Raw genomic sequence first — 14,370 nt, 5'->3', positions numbered from 1 at the left:
TGTGTTTCAAGATACCTACCGACTGCATACAGAATAAGGGAGTGAAGAGCTCCTATGGAGCCGGGGTGCAGGTGAGAAAGGGGGGTGGCTCGGGGTATGGGAAGCAAGGGTGGAGAGAAGTGAGTTGAGAGGTGCGATGGTAGAACTGGCAGAGTTTAGTAACAATGGATGTTGGGGGCACGTGGTGTGAAAAAGGGGGTGTCAAGGGCAGCTTCCAGGTTTCCTGTGGGCACCCCCTTCAGTGAGTTAGAAAATGCAGCAAAGCGGTACCTAGTGGCTCAGTGGGTTGTCTGACTTTGGCTCAGGTCATGATCTCATGCTTCATGAGTTCGAGCCCCACATCGGGCTCTGTGCTGACAGTGCAGAGCCTGCTTGGGATTCTCTCTCTCTCTCTCTCTCTCTCTCTCTCTCTCTCTCTCTCTCCCCCTCTGATCCTCTCTGCTCGTATTTTCTCTCTCTCTCAAAATAAATAAACTTCAAGAGGAGCAAGTGTGGAGGGGAGGACGATGGGATTCGAGCTCCTTGAGAATGGGCTCCTGAGGAAAACCAAGAGGGATTGACACAGGTAACAGGATCCTGGTGTCTGGCACCCAGCAGGGCTGTCTGGGTGAGGAGAGACCCCGGCTAACAGCTGCTCCTATAAGGCCGGCTGCCCACCCCCAACTACCCCTGCCCTACCCTTGGGGCTGGGCCCCACCTCCCTGCCCCCCATTCTGTGGGCTCTCCCCTATGTTTCCCTCAGACATCCTCATCCTGACAGCTCCCCAGAAAAACATGTACTGTGAGCCTACCACACTGAGGTCCTGCGAACATGACAGACTAAAATGCCTGCCGCGGGTTCCAGCAAAAGAGCAGGCAACAAACAAGCAGATGGATGACCTAATGCCCAGGAGGGATGAGGATCAGGAAGAAAAACAAAGCAGAGGAGGGTGATAGGTGGTGAAGGAAGACCTCCCAAGGAGGTGACATTTGAAAGACAGGGAGGGGACATGTTGGGAAGGGGGCCCCGTAGGGCAGCAGAGTGGGGGGCAGCTCCTGACCTCGCAGCACCTAGGCCCTGCCTCCCAGGTTTCTCAAGTTCCCTTTCAGCCCTCACTGAGTGGGAAGTTTCGCTCACAGCCGATATCCCACCTGACTCCAACTGTGGCCACAGCAGCACACCCACTGAGCAGCCCAGCACGCCTCAAGCAGGCTCCCCCAGCCCTCTGCAGACCCGATGAGGTCAGCCTGCCTCCCAGGCCTCACCCCCTCCCCTGCCCCAAGCCCAGCCTTTCCCAGCCACCTGTACCTGAGCCTTCAGATGGGTGAGACTGACTCTCCAGTGCCACCTGAACTGGCCCTGCCCACCCCCTCCCCCGCCTGTCCTCCTGAACCGTGGGCCCCCTCCCTGCAGCCATGACTTCTTATCCCCACAGCCCTCTGCAAGCCTGTACCTGCAGGTGCTGAGCTCGGCCTGGCCACACCAGCCCTTCACTGCTGTATCCTGGCATGCCAGCCAGCCGCTTCCTTGGTCCAGCCGCCCCATCCCCACGCCCGTCAAGGCCAGTCCCTCCTACCCACCCCTCACCTGGGCCCAGAAGATGGGTGGGCTCGGGGCAGCCATCCCAGTAGCACCTCACGCGGGCATGACCCAGCCGCTCTTCCCTCCCCCTTACCTGGAGGTGGGCAAGGTCGGCCCAGGAGCGGGGGCCCAGGGCGCGGCTGCGCAGCCGGTTGCCGGTGAGGTACAGCTCACGCAGCTGGGCCATGCCGGCCAGCGCTCCGCGCGCCAGGGCTGCCAGTTCATTGCGTTTGACCTTCAGCACATGCACGTTGCGCGGCAGCCCGGGTGGCAAGGTGTGCAGCCGGTTACCAGACAGGTCCAGCGAGCGCAGCAGGCGCAGCTTGCGGAAGGCATCTCGGTGCACCTGTGGGCTGGTGATGCGGTTGTAGCTAAGGTTGAGCTCCTCCAGGAAGTAGGTGGTGGCGAAGTCGTCGCGGCCAATGCCGGTGATCTGGTTGTGCAGGATCATGAGAGTGCGCACGCGCCGGGGCAGGCCGCTGGGCACGCGCTCTAGAGCGTTGTTGTACAGGTGCACCGTGTGCAGCCGCTTAAGGCCCTGGAAGGCCCGCGGGTGGATGCCGCGCGCGTGCAGCTGGTTGCTGTGCAGCAGCAGGTACTCGAGGCTGCGGATGGGCGTCAGCACGTCTGCGTCCACGCTCCGGATGGCGTTCTTCTCCAGGTGCAGGAGCACGAGGCTGCGCGGCAGCCCTGCCGGGACCCGCGACAGGTTGTTGCTGGACAGATCGAGGTACTCCAGGCTGGACAGCTTCCTGTGGCAGGAAGGAATTAGGATGGTTGGCCGAGGCCCACGGTGTTTGGTCCCACCCCTACTCCCAAGGGAGATGGTGAGGGACCTGCCTCTAACTCAACGCAGCTCTGTGACTAGCTCACTAGGGGAGCTCAGTCCTCTTGGAGCCGGTCCTTGGTTGATTCAGTGACACGTTGGCCAAGGAAGAATCTAGCATGGTTTTTGACACATAGAAGTCAATTTGAAGACCAATTGTTTAAGGCTTTTTGTGGCTACCCTGGGCCCTAAAAAATGAAAACATATTTGCCTTCAGCAAGTATACTCCAGTTTCAACTTTGTACCAAGAAGCCAGCCTCACTGGAAGTGGGGCAGGCCTTCTCTAGACATATCACTTGTTCTTGGGGACAGACGTGTCAGCAAAGGCACAAGCCCAAAGTTCCTTCTCCAGGAACCTGGTGGGGGACAGGTAGGTGACAGGCATGTGTGAGAGGACCCGGTAGGGTGGGCCCAGGGAGCAGCTTCCCGGTTACCGTGCTCACACGGAGGGCCCAGGTGGGGCTCACCAGAAGGTTTCATTGTCCAGACCCTCGTCAGTCAGGTAATTGTTCTGCAGGTACAGTTCACGCAGATTGCTCAGCTCACTGAAGGCACCTGGTGGGATCTTCTCCAGCTTGTTGTTCTGAGGGGTGGGATGGTGGGGAGTATGAGGGACAGCTGAGGGGCAGGGGCGGAGCCCTGGATGAGATGTGGAGGGGAGTCTAGGGGAACCATGCGAGGAGGCACAGGCCTGGAGCATGCTGCATGTGATATTGACAGCCAGGTACCCAGGCTTCTGCCTGGTTCTCCACAGTGGACACTGTGCCCTCCGGCATATGCCCAAGGCCCCACAGCCTCACCACGGTGCCTGTGTGGGCCTGGGCTCTTCCCCCACTGCAGGACCCTGCTCTTTTGCCGCCCCTCCCCATGCTCTCCCTCCCACCTTGAGGTGCAGCTTATAGAGGGCAGGTGGCAGGTGCTTGGGCACGTGGCGCAGGAAGTTGCTGGACAGAATAAGGATCTCGACGTTGCTGGAGCCATTGAACATGTTGTCCGGCAGCCCGGCATCCGCCAGCTTGTTGTTGTGCAGGTACACGGACCTGGGGGATGAGGCACAGGTCCTCACCCACCCATGCCCACCCCTCTTCCAACCAGCTCATCTGATGAGCCTTCAGACCTTGCTCAGGTTGGGCCTGGGCCCAGGGCACCCTCCTCCCATTTGAAGGACCTCAGACCCCACCTAATCCAGTGCCTCCTAAACAACCAAGGAGACCAAGGACCCACCAGAGGCTGCCCCCTCACGTCAGTGGCAGAAACAGGATTTCCTGACCCCTAGTCTATGCTCCTCCACACGCTTCAAGGTTCTCAGTCATTGCCTGACTGTTGCAGCCCTGGAATCCTGTGTGCCAACCCCAAGCAGCTGGCTCTGAGTTCTGCAGGACTTCCCACAGATGGGGGCTATCCCCGCTACCTCTTTGTCTCAAGTGTCCACTACAGGGCCTGGCTCAGAGGAGGTGAACTCTCATTCATTCAGCAAATATATAGTGATTGTCCCTATGTGCCAGGACTGTTCTAGACTCTGAAGATATAAGCAGTGGACACAACCAACAAGACCCTGCCTTCATGGAACTAACATACTAGAAGGAGCAAAGATAAAAAATAAGAGAAGATATTCTAAACATAAAAGAACTCATTCTTGCTGTGTGGCCTCTCTTGGGCCTCAGCCTTCTCATCTGTAGGATGGGACCATGCACAGTGACCCCATGGAGAGAATCAAGTGAGATGACAGATTCAGGGACGGAAGCAGCACCAGGGATTGTCAGTACCTGCCCCCCCCACCAACCACCCTGCCCTGCTCACACACCTGTGCTACTCTTCCCAAAGCAGCTCTTGGGGAGGGGCAGCTCTGTCTGCTGGAAGATGCTTCCTTCCCACAGGGGCTGGGGAAGGAGGGAAAGACCCTCCACCCAGCTCCCCACAGTTCCACAGACATCACTCTCTGTCCTTGCCTCTTGGACTGATTGCTTTCACTCCTCAGATCCTGTGCCCCTGCAGCCCATGGTCATCCCTCACCACAGCCCTGAGCAAGGGCATCATGCCTGCACTGCCCAGCATGCCCCTCCTCCAGGGCCTGTCCTCTGCCTGGCTTGGGGCTGGGAGTGTCTCAGCTTCTCCCCCTTCCCCAGCCTGAGCCCAGGGCCCCTGTCTGACCTCTGACCTCTGACCTCAAGTTTGGCTTCTGGCCAAAAGTGAGCCCGTAAATCTTGGTGAGATAGTTGGCAGCGAAGTCCACGCTGATCAGGGTGTTTGGCAGGAACCGGGGTGCCAAGGTCAGCTGGAAAGGGAAGAGTTGGGGCAGAAAGACCAATGGCGGGCAGAGGCCAGCTCTGGGTCCCACTGCCTGCTGCTCATCTGGGCTCCTCTTTGCAACCAGAGCCATCTTTCTAAACTGGAAGCCTGTCCCGCTCCCCTGAGTGTGCAAAAACAGAACTCCGTGGCCCCCCACAGCCCTAAACATTCAAAGCCCCCTAGGCCTGTCCCCTGCCCTGCCTGTCCTCTTGGCCTCTCCCCTCATCGCTCCCTGACACAGACCCTCTGTCCAGCTACAGTGAGCACCCACTTCTCCAGACACCCCCTCCCCCTGCCCAGTGTCTAGCCTTCATTCATTCAACAGTAGTCCCTGAGTCTGCAACACTGCAGGCATGCGTCCAGGAGCTGGACGTGTCCTGAGGAACAAGACAGAGAAGTGCCTCCACCCCCACCCCCAAAGCTTACATCTCAATGGAGAAGACAATAAACAAGGCACAAAAGTATCCAATAGTGATAGCGAGTTAAAACAGGCTGAAGACAGAATAACTGGGTTGGGTGCTTGGGGAACAGGTGACACTTAAGGCATGAAGGCACCATTAATACCATCTGAGGGGAGAGCACCCATGGCAGCAGGGGCAGCAAGTATAGGCCCCACCTGGGGGTTGCCAGGTTTGGGGGCTGGAGGAGAGGGAGTGAGTGGGAATAGGAGTTGAGAGAGGCAGGCGGGCCCACACACAGGCCATCTGCCATGGGGAGAAGTGTGGCTTTCATTCTGTGTGGAAAGTAAAGCCTCAGGAACTTTGAGATGGGGAAGGCGGGTTGGAGGGGTGGAAGCAGGTGTGATTTTTAAAGGTCACTCTGGCTTCTCTGTGGAGAAGGAGGAGCAAACAGGGAAGCAGGGCCGTCGTGGTGCAGGCTGGTGGACTGGGGCCGGAGGGGAGCCGAGGGTGTGCAGTGGGATTAGGCGTGGGTGAGCAAAGCGCCCTGGATTTGTGGCTCAGCTGAGCGGCGCTGTAGGTGGTTGGAGATGACCTTTATGGGGGGCGGGGGAGAAGGCCGCAGGAGAATTGGGCTTTCAGGGTTGTGGGAGGCAAGCAGAGTTCTAGTTCCATTAGACATCTAGGGGAGATGTCGAGGAGGCGGGTGGATCTTTGACTCTCCTGTGGGAGGAGTGGAAAAGGCTGGGGGCTGCCACTGGACATGGCCATGATGTAGATGGGTGCTAAAGCCTGGGGAGGGGATGGGTCACCTCGAGAGACCTCAGAGAGAAGAGGCCAGGACAGAGCCCTGGGACACACCAAATATTTTGAAGTTGAGTGCCTTCGTGCCTTTTCTCATGCTCTCTTTGGCAGTGTCTCCCCCTTAGGCCCCCTGGCTGAAATCCCGTTACCCTTCATGGCCCTGCTCAAATGCCATCTCCTCCAGGAAGCCCTCCAAGTGGCTATCACCTTCCTGCACTTCTGTAAGGCCTTGGCCTCCGTTTTCATTATCTGACCACTCTGATGCCCTGCAGTGAGGTGTGAGGTCTCACCGGGACCATGTCTAAGCAGCAATGGGGACCCAGCGACCTGAGCTCAGCCTCCAACACCAGGGGGCCCCTTACCTTGTTATTGGCCAAGTACAGGTAGTTGAGGTTGGTCAGATGCTCAAACGCCTCCTCCGGGAGCCCTTCAAAGGACAGGCATCGGTCAGAGCCCTGGATGAAGGAGATGCTACAAGGGAGCACACCACCACCGACCCCCCCAGTGCCCACCCCACTTGCCAGGACCAGGAGGGCCCTCCCTGAGGCATGTTGGGTTCTGATCCCTTCCCAACCAGTCCAGCAGCCCTGTTTTCTTTCCCCTTGCTCCCAGGAGCCCCGGCTCAGAGGAGCAGGTAGACAGTGTCTACTCACAAATGACCAATTCTTCACCTGCTCGGGGGCACCCACGTGGGAATGGGTCCTCATAAGGTCAGGCCACGGGGCAGAGGACCCATCCCCACCCTTCCCCATCAGGAAGGAGTGCTTTCCTCAGGTGCAGCCCTAGAGGATCAGAGACCCTCCTCATACCTCTGCAGGGCAGAGCTGTGGCCCCTGTGCCCCCCCACCCCCGCCACCATCTGGCCCATCCCTGTCCCAGCTGGCAGCTGTAGTGTCAGGACTCGGCTGTTGCTGGGAGCCCAGCCAAACTGGCCCTTCTCCAGTCCTGAGGCCAGCCTCTGACACTCAGTTCCGGGCTCCCAGACCCTCAGATGCTGGGACGCACCCAAGCATCTAAGGAGAGGGAACAGTTACATAAACCGTGCAGGGTCCCTCTGTGGAATACCCGGCTGCCGCTGTGTGAAATGATGGCCACTGAGAGTTTTTTGCAACATGAAAAATGCTGCTTTGCTAACTGCTAAGTGGAGCAGAGCAGTTATGACAGTTATAATATCTAAACTGTAAGCTCAGCTATAAATGAAAAAACACAAAGAAAAGAGACTAGATTGAATTGTGGTGATGGTTGTACAACTATGTAAACTTACCAAAACTCGTCAAATTGTACTTTTATGTTGGGTGAATCTTACAGTATATAAGTAAAGTAGAAAGAAACATACCCAAACGTTAGTAGTGATTAACTTCACGTGGCAGAATTATAAGTGGGTTTTTTCTTTTCCATTTTGTTTTCTACATTTCCAAATTTTCTGTTATAAATTATTTTCATCATCAGAAAAAAATAACTTTTTACAATGTGAGTGTTCTACGCATCTTTGATTCTGATGGCCTTCTGTGAATATGAGTCTATGAGAGTGGTGCATAGGTGGCTCAATCGCTTAAGTGTCTGACTTCTGCTCAGGTCATGATCTTGCGGTTTATGAGTTCGAGCCCCGTGTCAGGCTCTGTGCTGACAGCTCGGAGCCCGGAGCCTGCTTCAGGCTCTCCCCCTCTTTCTGCCCCTCCTCCGCGCGTTCTCTCTCTCTCTCTCTCTCTCTCTCTCTCTCTCTCATTCAAAAATAAATAAATGTTAAAAAAAATATTAATAAAAATAAAGAGTCTGTGAGAAAGGTCCTGGGAATCTCAGCCTTTCCTCTGACCCAACTCCCAGTTCTCAGAAACCCACAGGGGTGACTCTCGGGCAACCTCAGGGAGCCCCTGGCCGTGAGGCCCTGCTGCCAGTCCAGCCCTGCTGTTTTTCGTATCCCAGGATCTGCAGGATGGAGCTCTTCCCATGGGCACCAGTCCCCACCCCCTCGTGTCCCTCTCCTGGGCTCTGGGTGATCCCTCACCTCGGGAAGTCAGACGGTTGTTCTGGAGGTTCAGAGTTTCCAGTCGATGCAATCTGGAGAGCTCCTGGGGGTAGATCTTCTCCAACTGGTTGTTCTGGGGAGTAAGGGCCAGGGGTGGTGAGGAGGCAGGCTCACTAGAGGCCTGCCCCCACCCTCAGTCCCAGTCCCAGGAGCCAGTCCCTCTGCTGGGCACCTCCCTTGGGATTCACCCTCATGCAGACAGGCCCTGGGTCTGGGCCAGGCCCGGGTCTCAGCGCTGGAGGCACAGCAGTGACCACAACAGGCATGCAGGTCCCACCTTCTAGGAGCCCAGATGGGAGCATCTCCAGGTGGTTCAAACTTGGAGTGCCGCCTCCCCTCTAGACCCGCTCCCTTCATGTTCCCACTGGATGACAGGCATCCTCAGCCATTCTTCCCACCACAAGCCAGAAACTACTTTTGGCTCCCTTTCTCGGGTTGGGGGCAGGAACCTGGGTCCTCACTCCCTTTGGAATGCTTTAAAACCTTCCTCCAAAAGCCTTCCTGAATTGGATTGGGGCCAGACTAGGAACTGCTATGGGCCCCACAGCACTAGTCCTTCTGTCTCCATCTGTTGTCTTTACCTGTTTAGATCTCTGCCTCCCCCATAGGCTGTTCAAGTCCTCCCCACACGCCCAGCATCTGACACAGCACCAGACGTATCGAGCACGCACCCGGGAGACTTTTATGAATAAATGAGTGAATGAACCAACAGTAAGTGTTGTCTTTAACTTGTCCCTTTCCCTCATGGGCTACCCTGGCCACGGGCTCCCTACACCATCACCCTAGACCTATCAGTTTGAGTGACCATTGGGCAGATCACTTTCCTTCACTAGGCTTGATCTCTGGAAGTGGGTATGAGAGCCCCTCTCTCTCCTCCAGAGCTGCCAGGCCACGCAAAGTTGGGTGCACCAGCACTCCCAGAGTCCCCCATCTGGAACACTGTGTCCCACTTCTCAAAATCTAGCCTGCACCTCAGCTGGGGAGCATCTATCAGGGTCGACTTTCTCTTGTTCTCCTGGCCTGTAATGGTGTCTGGGCACCCCGTCTATTCAGAGGGTCAGCTGCCAGGCAGATCTGTGTCCTTTTTTCCCACAGGGAGCCACAGGAACTGGGGGTTCTGGGACAGGAGCCGCGAGTGTAGAGGGCAGCCCCTGGTGACCGCTGTTGCAATGGCGGCTTCACCTGCAGAGACAGATGGTTGGTGTGCTCAGGCAGGTCCCCCGGGAACTCACGCAGGTCAATGCCACCACAGTCCACAACACCTTCTTGGGAGCAGGCACAGTCTCGGGGGCAGTTGATGGTGGCAGGGCCAGGCCCTGGCTCCTCGGGGCTCAGGACCAACACTGGCTCCTCCATGAATTCGTTCTCTTCAGGGCTCAGGCTGTGGGCACCACCTCGGCCAAACCCCGGAGACCTCACCGTGCTCACTGGTCCCAGCTGCAGCTGCGATGGCAACAGCAACAGGAACAGCAGTGCCCTGCTCCGGGCCATGGTGCCTGCAGGAGGGGGTGAGTCAGACTTCACCTGTTAGGGACAGCAGGCACAGGGCTAGGGCCTATGGAAGTCATACTAAGGCCCTCCTAGGCACAAGACAGAGCCTACCCAGGGATCCTGGGCACACATCCGATCTGCTGCCACCCTCCCTTCCCTACCCACCTCCCCCTCATCAGGGCTACCCTCTGGAGGGAGGAGGTGAAGCCCTGTCCTTAGGCAAGTCTGCAAAACTTCCAGCAGCCCTTACCAGTCCTGGCCCTGAGCACCGGACACCCACTTCACAGAAGGGGAATCTGTGGCCCGGGAGGAACTGTGACTTGCAGGCGTTGGCCAGGACTTTGTGGAGCTCTTGCTGCCCTGGCACAGGCGGGGCTGACAGGCCCTGTATCTCGTCCAGAGCCACAGGCCATGGTGGGCCAGCAGCAGCGGGGCACATCCCAGCTCTTCGGCTTGCTGTTCTAGGATGTTCAGGGCTTGACCCTGTCTCTCTTCCAGCACCCGCACCCCAGTCATACAGGTCTATCTAGAAGTTCCTCTCTCCAGGCCTTTGCACATGCTGTTCCTTCTGCCTGGAATGCCCTCTCCCTCTCTTGTGCAGTTAGCAACTTCTCTAAGAACCAACACCAGTGATGTGTCCCCTGGGAAGACTCTGAGCTGCCCCAGGGCTCTCCATCACTGTTCCCCCAGGGTATGAGTTGGGTTGGGCTGTGAATACGTGAAGGTGTCTTTCTCCCATGTAGGGCTGTGAGCCACCCTCAGTGTCTGGGTGGAGCCGGGCGTAGGGCAGGCATCAGTGAATGGTGCTGCTGCCATCCCCGGGGCCTTCCAAGTCCCTTCCTGATGTTTGCACTCTCAGCTGGCCTCACCAGAGCCTGCTGTCACCTGCAAGGGACCACTCCTGAGCACTGCATAGCCCCCTAGAGCAGCAGGGGTGGGGCATTGGGGATGGCCTCAGGCCATGAGGAAGATGCATCTTTAGCAGCCCATGGACCTAGCTGGCCTCTGGGCTGGTCTCTGGAGTTCTCTTTACAGAAAGGCACTTAGCAAACATCTCTGGGATGATGTGACAGGCCATAGCTCAGGTACGCTGACTCTAGAGTCCCACAGACCCCAGTTTGAATCCCTCTCCACCACTTAGTGGCTCTGACCCCCCCTAGGCCTATTTCCTCACCTTACAAGGCAGATAATACATCTAAACCCACAGCATCCGGGAGCAGTCAGCAAGGTGACAGATGTGAAGCACCTGGTACCTCCTGGGTGATGCGGTGCTGCTGTCACTGCTGCAGCAATTACAAATGCAGGTACATGGCAGGCGCTCAGCCCCAGGGGACCCCTGCCCCAGTCTGAGGCTCTCTCAAAGGCACTAGATCGGGGACCACACCCCACACGGCTAGAAGATGCTGGGCCTGGGTAAATTGGGAGCTGGCCACCGCTGCCGATGTCCGGTTAGGAAGGCAGGCACCGGAGCCAACTAGCCAGGGCTGCGGTCGGCTCTGGCTCTCAGTTGTATGAACCTGAGCAAGTTTTGTCACCCACCAAACCTCAGCTTCCTCACCTGCCCACCCTCGTGGAGACACCATGAGAGTCAGTGAGATGCACATACTGTATACTCTAAGTGCTCAATAAATGTTAGCTCTTCCTACCACTAATATCTGATCCATGGGCACTGCCCACCCCACAACCCCCTGCGTCTTCCTCTTCTCTTGTCCAGATCCTGCTTGTGCTTTTCAGTCCAGTCCCAGGCCCACCTCCCCGCAGATTTGCAGACTCCAGCCTCCTACGAATTCCTGCTGCCCTGTGGCCATTGCAGTATTTCAGACACTGCTTTGCCTCACTCATTGGCTCAGCCAGCTCTCCAAGGTGAGGTCTTGTCTGCCCTCAGCCCTGTGTTGGCACAGGGGACACAAGTGAGGTGGCAAAGTTCCCTGCTCTCAGTCTAGAGGGGGCAGCAGAGCCCAATTCAATAACTACTGCCCCTCCCTCCACCCCAGACTGGGTGAGCCCTGGTAAGCCAGAGAGAGAGAGAGAGAGAGACAGAGAGAGACAGAGAGAGACAGAGAGAGAGATGTGTGAGGAGAGAGAAGAGGGGCAGCAGCCAGGCTTGTCTGACTCCATATAGGTCTACGAGGTCTAAGCAGACTCAGACCCCAGCTGCTGGCCCGGCAGAAAACCAGGGAGCCTACTAGCACACACACAGCTCCTGGGCCCCAGGGGTCGGTTGGCAGCAGTAAGGATCACTTGCCGCAGCCTGGCCCTATGCCCACCCTACCACACCCCTGCTTCCCCATCCCCTGACCAAACGGGCAATGAATCTTCAGCCAGTCTACAGACCATCATCCCCATGCACATTGTAACTCCTCCCCTCCACCCCCCCCCACCCCCCACTAGCTCAAAAGCCTTCAGTCCCCGGAGCCACCAGCATTAGACCAGTGTGTGACCCCACTGCGGACCAGGGCTCTGGGAGGGGGGAGTGTGGGCACAGTCCCCAAATCAACCAGGGCAGGAGGCCAGGGAGAAGGTTCCTCCCCACATATCCTGTGCACTCACCGGACCAGCGATTTTTCCTCCCTCCCCTTCGGTGTGTATCCGTGAAGACCTATAAAACTGTATCTGTTTATATTAACAGTATGAACCATATTGAAAATGTTATCACCATCACTTTATAGATGAGGGAGCTGAGGCCCAATGGGATCGGCCAATGTAACACAGCTGTTAAATGGTGAAGCTGAGCTCCCAGCCCAGGGCCTTAACCACAATGCTACGTGGCCCCTTCACTGGGCCAAGCACAGCTGAGCACTAAGGACCCAGACAGAGCACTCGGGTTGGGCTCCCGCCCTTAAGAAGCTCACACCAGCACCATCCAAAGTAGTGGCTATATGTGGCTACTGAGCACTTGAAATGTGGCTAGAATGAATTGAGAGGTGCTATAAGTGTAATCCGTAGTATATACGGATTCCACAGACTAGTACAAAAGAGGATATAGAATATCACTAATATTTAGGGTATCTCACACAACATCTCATTTATTTTTATATTAATCATGTATGTTGGATAAACTAAATAAAATAAGCTACTAAGATTAATTTTACCTGTCACATTTTATTTTTTTAACCTGGCTTCTAGAAAATTTCATATTACGTACACAGCTTGCATTTATGGCTCACGTTATATTTCTATCAGGCAGTGCTGGCATGGATGTAATAGACATAGGTGTAAACTGAGTATTATAATCCCAGTGTCATCAGAGGTGTGATGGAGGGAAACCAGAGTCCATAGGGGCCCCGAGGAGACCTAACCTTGCCTGGGGCCAACAAGGCTTCCCAGAAGAAGTGATGCCTTATTTAGCCATAAAGGGTGAACATCAGGCAAAAGGGAGAGAGTGATATAAGCAAGGAGGTCAGCATGTACAAAGGCCCAGGTGCAAAAGAGCCCATGTGGTGAACTCCACCAAGCTGGCTAGAGCGTCTGGTGGGTGTTGGGGACAGGGAGTGATGCAGGTGGGCAGTCCAGGCCAAGAAGGGACTTGAAAGCCTAGTTAGGGAGAGGGATCCTCATCTTAGGATCTTAGGAAAGATGAGGAGCCGTTGAAGAGCAGGAGAGTGGCATGGGCAGGTTTATGGATGGACCGGTGAGGAGCTCTCTGAGGTTGTGCAACGGTACAGGCAAGGGCTAACAAGCCTGGTCTGGGCAGAGAGACGTGTTGGGATGGAGAGGATGAGCTGGATGGACAGGAGAGGGAGGAAGAACAGACAGGGCCTAGAGAGTCCCACCTCATCCTCTGCAACTTGGGATCCTGGGCAGCCCCAGCTCCACCACCTGGTTTTCTGTGTGGCCTTGGCCACATCCTGGCCCATCTGAGTCTCGATTTGTTGTTGTTGTTCTTCTAAGAATGTTGAGCCAGATAAGCCCCTAAAGCCCCTTCTGTGTGCTCAGCCACATTGGAGCTGTGTGAGGGAAGAACAAAGGAGAGAGCGGCCCCTGGCCTCTTCGTGTCCTGAGTGAGGAGGCCCTGGTGAGGCACAATTTACACCACTGGGACAGCAAATGGCCAGCTAGAGGGGCAGCTCGGCCTGCAGTGAGCTCTCTATCAGGGAGCGCCTTAGCAACAGAAGGGCATGGGCTCCACTCCTGTTGGCCATGTGAGTCTGGACAAGGCCACTTCACCACCTGAGCCTCGTGATGGGCGCTCCTCGTGAGATGAGGCAATGGAGATGGGCGCTCCTCGTGAGAATTAAATGAAATGACATGTCCACCTGTTGCTGGCATCGGGCTAGTGCAATACACATGGGGTCCCTGTTACTGAGGAAGTTCCTGGGACCAGCTGCCTCTCACCGCACCTACCTCCCCTAGGGAACTAAACCTTAAGGCCCAGAAGCACTTAAGTGGAGATTAAGGCAAAACTAGAAGAAGGAAGGGGAAGGGAGACCCAAATCAGGCCACAGATCCTCAGCCCCTAGCGGCACCTTCTTCCTCCACTCAAATACAGTAAAAATTCACTAATCCCCCACTTGGTGCTAAGCCCAAGATAGCTGCATCTTATTGCCTCTAATAGAAATCCCAAAACTAAGACATAATCTTCCTACTCTGCAGATAGGAAACTCAAGCACAAAGGGGCTCCCATAGCTGCCCATCCCCATCAAACTCCTACTCAAACGCCCCTGCTCTGGGAAGCTGTCGCTCCCCTTTGGGTGAGGAAGTTCTTTGGTGCTCCCACAGCACCGCTGGCCCACTGAATCCTGCAAGATTCAGCTGAGCCTTTCCTGACTCCCCAGGCATGGAGTGAGTGTTCAGGAAATGTTTGTGGAATGAAGAAATGAATTTGTGAAAGGCAGAGTTGGAAAAGATTTGCAAAATTATCTAGTCTGACCCCCTCAGTTCACAGATTAGTATGTTCAAGTTAAGGCCAGGACTAGAGTTTGTGTCTTCTGACTCCTTCCCAGAGCCTTGAACTGTTCTTGAAGACTGAGTAGGA

At 56.0% G+C, this 14,370-nt stretch overlaps 1 protein-coding gene across 2 annotated transcripts in view; it reads right to left on the bottom strand.

Annotated features, from left to right (window-relative positions):
* PODN (podocan) overlaps nt 1-14,370 on the bottom strand; it is a 29,035-nt gene that overhangs the window by 12,628 nt on the left and 2,037 nt on the right. The window contains exons 2-8 of one of the 2 annotated variants that reach the window (XM_042951341.1): nt 9,087-9,400; nt 7,884-7,977; nt 6,241-6,305; nt 4,553-4,662; nt 3,271-3,427; nt 2,855-2,970; nt 1,656-2,313 (exon numbers count right to left, since the gene is read on the bottom strand). In XM_042951341.1, coding sequence (XP_042807275.1) covers nt 1,656-2,313; nt 2,855-2,970; nt 3,271-3,427; nt 4,553-4,662; nt 6,241-6,305; nt 7,884-7,977; nt 9,087-9,395 — 1,509 coding nt within the window. In that variant the 5' untranslated portion in view covers nt 9,396-9,400. Of the gene's footprint in view, nt 1-1,655; nt 2,314-2,854; nt 2,971-3,270; nt 3,428-4,552; nt 4,663-6,240; nt 6,306-7,883; nt 7,978-9,086; nt 9,423-14,370 lie in introns of those variants that run through there. The other variant, XM_042951342.1, reaches the window with a different exon arrangement.

The sequence above is a fragment of the Panthera leo genome, chromosome C1 (assembly GCF_018350215.1).
Source record: "Panthera leo isolate Ple1 chromosome C1, P.leo_Ple1_pat1.1, whole genome shotgun sequence".
Classification (NCBI taxonomy): Eukaryota; Metazoa; Chordata; class Mammalia; order Carnivora; family Felidae; genus Panthera; species Panthera leo.
The sequence above is the reverse complement of the archived record's forward strand: the minus strand, read 5'-3'. Positions and strand labels throughout refer to the sequence as shown.